Below are 9,596 nucleotides of genomic sequence, written 5' to 3' on the forward strand. Positions count from 1 at the left end.
ACCCTGTAACCTGAACTCACAAGGGATTTACCCTGCAAGCTGGGAAAATAAACGAATCCAAAGATAGTCTGACTACCTGACTATATGAAACATGACGCTGCCTGGTGAAAAGCCAATGGGAAGCCTGGAGCTGCTCTGGGCCATTGCTGAATGCAAATAGCATAGCAAATAGTACACTTTAAAATGTAAAGGGATCTATTTAAAGTTACTGAGAGGAACTTTAAACTGCTCATGAAACATACTCAATGGCAAAACTGATGCCTCTATGTGACCTACATAAGTAAACGAGACCATCAAGGAGAAGATTGATTCTATATAGTTATTCTTGATGCTTGTCATCAGTGACACGGCGTCGGATTTGGTGCAAAATCAGATAAAATCATGCAGGTTCACCAGAAATCCCTTCAGCTCAGATTCCAGCAGGGCCTCCAGTAGCGACCAGTCCGCCGTGGAAAGACCCAGAGCCGGCTTCGCTTCTGCCTTCCACCTGCAGTCGGAAGCTCCGGCGGAAGGAGGAGAGTTCAGTATCCGGCAGAGAACCAGGCCGTATTGCTGGGCCCGAACCAGGACTGAGTGGAGCAGAGCAGAGCTGTAAAAAGCTAAAATTTGTGTCCACAGGAACCACCAAAATCAACACAAAATGAGAGTTCCCTGTAGTAACTTTAAAGAAAGGACTTTGCCTGCTTGTGATTACAAAGAAGGCAATGACAATGAAAGCCAGAACTTCTTCCATGAGTTGATCTAAATCTAAAATAATAACAATACCAATTTCCAGACATTCATCAAATCACAGACGTCACCATTTACATGAATATAATTTAAATAAGTCAAGTCACATTGTCACACTGAGCAAACAAAAATACGAGGTTACATCTCAGCATTGCATTACCAACATTGGGGCCCTCGCCTTTAAACACGTGTGACATGAACCAACCTGTCACTGGTGAAAGTGCCGTTCTTGTTTTTTTAAACCAATTAGAACGTGTTCATTGTACGTGTGAACGCACATAAATCTATGCCATGAAGCTGGATTACAATGTGCGAGGAGGGGTTAGGCCGAATGTTTAAATGTTTAAATGAGCGTGCACTTTGCTGAGCAGGTTGGTGACACTGTTTGTGGTCCATGCAGGTCCTCAGGATGGGATGAATCTTAAAATGGTGCACATGATGGAGCAATACTGCATGAGAAATAATCCTCTGCCCATGATGATGTATGTTATAGGAAGAAATCCATCAGAGTGCGTTTATATCCACAGTTCACATCCCTGAACATTTTTTAAATGTATCAATAATTTATTAATAAGTCTTTTTCTTCAGCCAAAGGCCCATTCAGACCAGAAATGGCAGGATGATATTTACATGCATAGTATGGTATATTACTTCAACCTGCAGATAAACAAGTACTTCAAAGAGAGTGAGGGTCAACACTGTGACTTCTTTTCCATTTTGGCTAAGCTTTGGTGGGTCAGGCAATTTCACTAGTCAAAGTGCATTTGTATTAAAAACCCTAAATATTCGTGACGACGAAGCAAAAGCATTTAGTAATCTTGTTTGTTGAATTGAATGCGGAGCCATTTGTGATGTGTGAAGTGCCTGCATCTTAAAGATAGAAGTGTCAGCCGCTCAGTCGACTCGTGGTCATGAGGGGTGATGTGAAGCAACACAACCTCTTTGGGTTACTAGCAGTGCTCTTAGACTTTTAGTCTGGTTTAAATTAACAAGTCATTGTGTTTAAATACTGGAGAGTTTCTCACGGCGAGGAATTTTGAAATCATCTTAGTGGCATTCGCTGTCCATTATCTGTTTACAGTGCTCCCACTTCCATTGCGGATCAGGACTTTTCCCGATGCTCTGTGAGCTGCCGCTGAGCCGACGTTGGCATGTTTCTGCAAAGGCTCTTGAATATCAGGGAACGTACACGCGTCACAACCCCTTTGCCAGCTCACTAAAGCAGCTCTTTGTGTTCTGCTTGTTCAACAGCGAGGTGACCTGGTCGGAGCCGAGGTTCTCTTTGTCCTTGTCCTCCACGACTTCTGTTCCAGCGCAGTCACGCTGCTGCTCCGCGTCCTGCAGACGATGGCCTATGTGGATTTGAGTGTGTCCGAGGGTTTGCAGTGGACAAGGGCCTATTTTAGTACAGTGGGAGATGATGACTGACAGAGGAGGGCGGGATACTGCCACCATGCCGCCCCCTACAGGAGACATGTGAGTTGGACAGCTTTCACAGCTACTGCTGCTGCTGCTTTGTTCAGTGAAAAGGTCAACGCTCAGGCTGTTTAGCTTGAGTCTGATTGAGCTGCGCTTACTGCTGCCGATCTCCAACAGCTCCTGCTTGCCCAGGATGTGGCGCCGGATGATCTTGCGAAAGGTTTGTCGGAACTCCCGGATGCGGTAGGCGTAGATGAAGGGGTTGACCACAGAGTTGGCGTGGGAAAGAATGATGGCCACATACATGATCCAGGATGGAGGACGCTGACACTGAGGACAGAAGAGGGTGAAGCAGTTGATGATGTGCAAAGGCAGCCAGCAGACTGCAAACAGCCCGACAATGATGGCCAGAGACTTGGCAGCCTGGACCTCTTTCTGCAGCGTGGAGCGCGACTTCTCCCCATGGACCGCTTTCACCTCCATCAGCTTGAGCTGGTGGCGAGCGGCCATGAAGATACACAGGTAGATGGCTAACATCAGCAGCAGGGGAATCAGTACGCAGGCAAAGAAGTTGAAGTAGACCATATACTCCATGGACACCACATCCTCAAACAGGCACCCCATCAGGCCGGGCGGGCAGGTGATGTTGGCGCTCCTGGTCAGCTTGTGCCAGCCCATCATGGGGGTCAGACCGATGATGATGGATAAAACCCAGCAGATGGCGATGATGCCTTGAGCCCGCTGACCTGTCACCAAGCTGGTGTACCTGGAGAGGGAGACGATACAAACATCAAGTGTCAGCTCAAGCGTCGAAAGGACCAAAAACTGCAAAATTGTAATTCATAATCCTCTGTAAACTGTATGTGAAGTTCCCCTCGAGTTATAATTTGATCAGCTGATTGCTCCTTGGAAGCACTTCTCCTCCCGGAACTAAAAGAGAGAGGATAAACAAACAAAGTCCTCATAGGAAGTCTATTTTGAGTACGCCTGTGTGGGAGAGCAGCTGAGATATTTGCCTTGTTTCTATCACATTCTTGAGATGTTAAAGTGCAAAGGTTAAGTTCGTCCCCGTCCCCCCCCCACACACACACACACACACACACACACACACACACACACACACACACACACACACACACACACACACACACACACCAAACACATATAACGCTCACGCATCTTTCAGCAGGAGGGAGAACAGGAAGGCTGAGCTCCGTGTGGCTCTGAGGTTCAGTATTTGTATTATAATGACTCACAACTTGACACAGATCACTGCTGTCAGCATGTCATTAGGTGACTGTCTGGAGACATACCGTCTTTAGATCATTTAAAAGCTACATTTTAGCTAATATCTGAAAACGCTGTGTTTTTACAGTGAAATAATACAGTAAGATTACACGGGGGGTTTCATGGGGGTCCCACTGTCTGTGTAAGCAATTAAAGCACAATTTATTTGAATGCTCCGGGAGGACACGGCCTCGTGGGAGACGCCATTTCTGGACACACTTATTCAGCCAAGACTTTCTGGTTCAAATGTCATGTCTTTACTGATAAATAGAAAATTGTGAGAGCTCCACTGCCTGGGACTACGAAACAGATTAGACTGAAAATAAAGAAAGTAAAAGTAAAGACAACAAGTTACGGCATATTTCAAATACCTTCTTTCTGTTTAATAACATGAAATAATGCACTTTAAGTTGTTTCTTATTTTTCTTACTTTTGCTTCAGAGGTTTTGATACCACTTTCCAGTAAGGCATCATTTCTAAAGGCGTTTTAAGTAGATAATAAACCGTCACTAATGCTTAATAACTTATAAGGAAACTATTCAGGACAGCTTTTCAACTTTCGGGTTTCCAGGTTTTAAATGCAGTTTTAAATGTTTATAAACCATTAATAAATGATCTCCCTTTCTAACAGGCCCTCTAGTTTGCAGCTGTTACAGTGAATAAGTCATTAATAAGGGTTTTATTCTTCCAAGTCTGTAGTTGCACATGTTAACAAATAGATTTCACTTCAGTACAAGTGAGTGGGGTTTTTTTCTTAACCTGGAAACTGAAAAGTGGTTCTTATTAACGGCTTATAACTGATCTATAAAGCATGATTAAAAATGTATTAACCATTAACAAAACCGCTACTTAGAACTTATCAACCCTTTATTTTAAAGCCACACATTTCTCTGTGTCTCCTGTATAAGAAGCGACCCCGGGTCACTGACCTGAGCGGTATCTTGATTGCAATGTAGCGGTCCATAGCGATGGCCAGCAGGCTGAAGATGGAGCTCTGTGTGAGAACCAGCACGAAGCAGGCGATGAACAGGCAGCCGTAGAAGTTGGAGCAGAAGCCGGTGCTGATGACGATGGCGAAGGGAATGGCCAGGACGCCAACGGCGATGTCGGCCACCGCCAGCGACACCACGAAGAAGTTGGTGATGCTCTGCAGGTTGCTGTTGAGGCACACGGCCCAGCAGACCAGCACATTGCCCAGCACGGAGAACACAGCAATCAGCAACTCCAGGACGATGTAGCAGGAGGTGGCGACGGGGTCTTTCAGCATGGTGAGACAAAGGGCAAGGTCACTGATGAGGAGGGAGGAAGCCTCGCCTCAACGACCATTGCTGCAGCCTGGCAAACCACCGAGCTCAGCCTCTCACCTCCAACAGTTTCACAAACAGCCACCAGACTCTCGACGCAGCGCCAGCACCTCCTTCACACCTGATCAGCTCAAACAGCCGAAAAAAAAAAGACTCCGGTTTATTCAACTTCAGATGGAGCCGTCATCTCTCTTAACTCCACACTCATCCTCTGCTGTCCTCTTTTCCTCAGGTCCTTCCCCTCAGCGCCTATTTCCCACAGACTTCTCGAGGGGCTGAGATAATGCCGACGACGCACATCGATGGAACGTTATGTCGCTGAAGAGGAGCAGAAGTGAAAAAGAGGAAATGCTTTTACAATAAAGGAAGTGAATTTCAACAGACACACACTTGCATCAGATATGTTTTAGAGCAAACCAGAGGTGTTGTGGTGTTACTAAAAAAAGAATCTATTTCCTCATATGTAGCAGCTTATATATACTGCCTTTAAGGCATGCAACTTCCCAGAATCCCCACTACAACCCACTCAACCTGCCTAAAAGAGCTTTTAATCCGACCACCTTTACAGAGGCTTTAACAATCCAACAAGGGTAAACGTCTGGAGGAAATACGTAACTTTAAATACATTTTGCCATGTAGAATACAGGCATTTTCATTTTACACAAACCCTACAGACAATCTTGGATTATTTTTTTGAAGGAGACTTTTTATACTTTTTTGAGACCATAAAAAAATTCCACCGATGCAATGAGCCCTTAACGAAATACTTCAACTTTTAATATGAGAGATATCGCCAACAGCTGATTCGAAATGAAGATTTGGAATTTGTTCATAAACCCACGTGAGTCATGTCAGTGTTCGGTTTTGTGGGGTTGCTGTTGCTCTTGAACCCTGCAGAGGAGCAGAGGGAGAGCGGTTTGTGTAGACTTCATCAGAGTCAAACGTACTGTTTTGAGTCAGACAGTAAAGACCCCAAAAAAGTGTTTCCTCAGTCAACCTCTTACCGTGAGCAGTGGTGTCCAATGAGCAAAGGTCTCTGTCAAAGTTGGAACGGTTTTGGTTTCTTCACGAGTGATTTCTGTATTTGTGGGGTTTTTTTTATTCTGACCTTCTCTCACTGGTTTTAAATGGGCAGGGCTCATGTTGCAGAAAGGCGATGCTGGTTTTGTCACATATCCAACCAACCAATTAAGATTTGGCAACACTTGAATCAGAATGTGCTGACAGCTGTTTGTATATTTTGGCAACACTGACAGTCACATCTGATCAAACCCGAAAAAGTCCTGATGAAGCAGGTCAGCTGAACTTGTAAGTGTAAATAATAATTAAGGGTGTTTTTTCCAAACTTTACCTTTGATTATTGCATATTTTAGTCATAAATATGTGATGCATTGGAGAAATGCTTTGAACATGAAACCACGTGTCCAAGGCCACCATCATACAATAAATCAGATGTTTACTGATGTAATGTGAAAGTTTCTCTCAGTTCTACGAAGCGTTTTTACGATTTCCTCTCATAGCTTCTTCTTGACAAAGCACTTTTGACTCTTATGCTAATGTAGGTCTTCGGGGCATTTTTAAGTATATTTCTTCTGAGAAATAAGGCCCATACCATCTATTCTCAATTTGTGGATCACAAGATTGTTGATATCTGTGAGCCTTTGTCCATAAAAGGCTTAACAAACAGAAACCTGCTGTTTTTGTGGAGCAGAATTCCCTCATGGGAACGTTTCTTGAGGTTATGTTGAGGTTTTCGGCGATAACAGCTGTGGTGGAACACAGAGGTCTTTGCTCTCTGAGTCAGGGTTTTCCCTTTGGGTTGGATGAGATGTTTTTATCAATACCAAAGACTTTGTTATTTCAAAGTTGATAGCTATCAGTAGGTTTTTGTGTTCATTCTATTTGACTTACAAATAAGCTTTTAGTTGGTCTCTTTCCTCTGAGCCCGGGTATTCATTTGTCTTGATGTCGGAGACGTGCGGTGTTATATTGCAATGTATTATAATGTTTAATGCAAACTGCGGTTTGTCCAAAACAAAAATCCCAGAGGACAGGGATGGAAATAATGAATCACTGAAAGATACGGCAGCGACTCTCCCATGCAAGCAATGCATAATAACGAGCTGTCATGAGATTGAATTATTTATATTTATTATGAAACAAGGGACAGTGAGGAATTGCTTGAATGAATTTTGCTCAGAAATTATTTAATTAAAAAATTATCTTTGTATTCAGATTGAAATGTTTTGTCCAATCTGTAAGTGAATTAAGGATTAAAATGGCATTGACTCAATTTGCCCCAAACCCTGCCACAGCATCACCAAGAAAACAACAAATCCCCTCATCATACATCATACATCATACATCATACATCATACATCATACATCATACATCATACATCATACTCGTCCTGCTATGCAGTGGAAGCAGAGGAGGAACAAACATCTAACTGCTCAGCTTCCTGGTAACAGTCACTGTTCGCTGCTGACGGGCGCTCTAAATGACAACATGGCTGCTGGCAGAGTGAGTCCTCCAAGAGCAGCTCTGTCGACAAGACTGAAGTGTCCACGAGCTAAACACTGAGACAAGTTATTGAGAATAACATGACATATTTTTGGAATCCGAAGAGCCGCTTCTAATGTTTTGTGAGTGTATTTCACCTGATATGAGACTTACCAAGACATCTTAAGACGTGAATAGTTTTAGACTTCATCTACTGATCTATTACTGACTTAAATAATTGATAGACTTCATTTAGACTTGGTGTATTCAAACTGTCCATAACCTGACTTTGTAATTGAATAAATTTTTTTCCGGTAAATATACTTTAGGCTTGAACATGAAAACACAGTTGATTTTCAGACTGTTTAACAAACCAGGCCGCTCCACGCTCCAGAGCCTCAAAAGCCCCGGGTTCATTACGTGTCAACCTATTTTTGAACAAATAAGAAATGAATGAGGAACTAACTGCAAGTGAACCATAAGTTAATCAGTATCTGATAATCCATTTTAAAAGAGTAGCTAATGATTAGTTAATTGAGAAACAAGTGAGGAACGACTTCTTAGCATACATGTAATTTATGAATCCTTACTTCCCTCATGGAGGACTATATAGTAGATAACGATGAGTCACAACAGAACAGATTGGGAGATCTTATAATAATGATTTATTATCATTTAGGTACTAAATTCAAAATTCAGAGCATCAGTATAGTATCGTTAGAAGAAGACATTTTTAGGCAACAATTAACTTTCATGACCTTAAAATGCACTATGAAGCCACGTAGCCACGCCCTAAAGCATACCCTGCTTTATCATTTATTTTACTCTGAATGGGACCATGATTTACGAAAAGAACATGAAAATGTTTACTAACTACACACTTCTATGCAATCTGACTTATTTTTGCAACCAGAGGTGTCGCCCCCTGATGGCTATTAAGAATGCAAGTTTAAGGCACTTCAGCGTTGGCTTCACTTTTCTGACCTGCAGGTTCCCACATTGTTGTAACTCCAGCTCCTCTTTGCTTTGTTTACACAGCCGGGCCGGCCACACATGCTTTCTCTCTATGCAGTGCGTAGTAGGGTGGTCGAGCGTTTGCGGTATACTGGCACCTCAGCGCTGGAACAGTCTTCCAGTTAGTATCCGATCTGCTGACACTGTTTCCGTTTTTAAATCCTATCTTAAGACACATTTTTACCGACTTGCCTTTTTTTATTCATCTATTTGTGTGCTCTGTTGTGCAACCACTTGATTTTAAGTGATGATTCATCTGTAAACGTATTTTATGCGGTCTTTAAATTGTGTGCTTTTATTTTGCTGCTGTTATTTCTTGATATTTTGTATTGATCTGTTGTCTATGGAAAGCACTCTGTGCTCCCAGCTTGAAAAGTGCTATACAAATAAAATGATTAATTTTTATTACATGACTGGCTAGCTAATCACCACCACTCTGCACTTGGCTCATGCAGCGGTTACAGCTGATAACGCCATCAGGTTCCCCTCTCAGGTAAACACTAGTCAGCACTGCTGTTTGCACTTTTAGCACAGTTAGCTTCTAGCCGCCGGCTCAGGCTATTAAGTGAGTGTTTACTAGGGGCCCAACATCAAACATTAGGCCCAGGCCCCCAAACAGCTTGATCCGGCCATTATAGGACACTGGGCGAGCGCCTTTACAGGAATGCAGTGGGGAAACTCACTGCAATGAATTCTCTTCAGGTTAAGTCCTGCTTGCTTTTGTTCTCACAGGTGGGGAAACCAAACACCCACATCACCTTGATTCAACACATGCTCTCTGATTTACACGCAGCTCCCGTTGGTCTGCGCGCTTTCTATGCGTAACATGTTCTTCTACCGTTTGATATAAAGTCACCACTTCACTTCTTCGCATGCATAAACTCTGATCAAACCTCATTTAATGTATAATAAAAGTTAACACTCAAAATGCAGGTGTTGCATAATTAAGCTTTTTGTCAAAGAAAATGGCTCACCTTCTTTTTTCTTGATGCGCTCAGTGCAGACAGAGGATTTCCGGCAAAGATAAGAGGTGATAAAAAAAACACGCTCTAAAAAACAAACACGCAAATTACCGTTTTTACTTTCCACTGAGAGATAAGTTTGAAACTTGAATGATGTCAATAAAGGACCGGTTCACTTCCCCATGCTGGTTAAGTCCGGAAAATGAAGATTTTGAATTTATATATATATATATATATATATATATAAATATTGATGGGTTTCTCTGCTCGCGCTGGAAGAAATAACAGCGCTTCTTCAGTGAATGACTTCAGACGGATCTTCAGACGGATGAAGCTCTCTCCTCTCTCTCTCTCTCTCTCACACACACTCTCTCTCTC

At 42.8% G+C, this 9,596-nt stretch overlaps 1 protein-coding gene across 1 annotated transcript; it reads right to left on the reverse strand.

The window, feature by feature from the left end:
• Positions 1–842: 842 nt before the first annotated feature.
• Positions 843–4,781, reverse strand: adora2aa (adenosine A2a receptor a). The gene is made up of 2 exons (XM_079161821.1): positions 4,365–4,781; positions 843–2,914 (listed from the first exon to the last, which is right to left on the reverse strand). The coding sequence occupies exons 1-2, from the start codon at positions 4,700–4,702 to the stop codon at positions 1,924–1,926; spliced, it is 1,329 nt and encodes a 442-aa protein (XP_079017947.1). The 5' UTR covers positions 4,703–4,781; the 3' UTR covers positions 843–1,923.
• Positions 4,782–9,596: the final 4,815 nt, after the last annotated feature.

Source organism: Pholis gunnellus, assembly GCF_910591455.1.
Source record: "Pholis gunnellus genome assembly, chromosome: 6".
Classification (NCBI taxonomy): domain Eukaryota; kingdom Metazoa; phylum Chordata; class Actinopteri; order Perciformes; family Pholidae; genus Pholis; species Pholis gunnellus.

Excerpts from the sequence above, each read along its gene's own strand:
- adora2aa (XM_079161821.1), bottom strand. The coding sequence starts at position 4,702 with ATGCTGAAAGACCCCGTCGCCACCTCCTGCTACATCGTCCTGGAGTTG. Across the intron at positions 2,915-4,364 it reads GCAATCAAGATACCGCTCAG|GTACACCAGCTTGGTGACAG; the intron begins GTCAGTGACCCG and ends CTCCCTCTCCAG.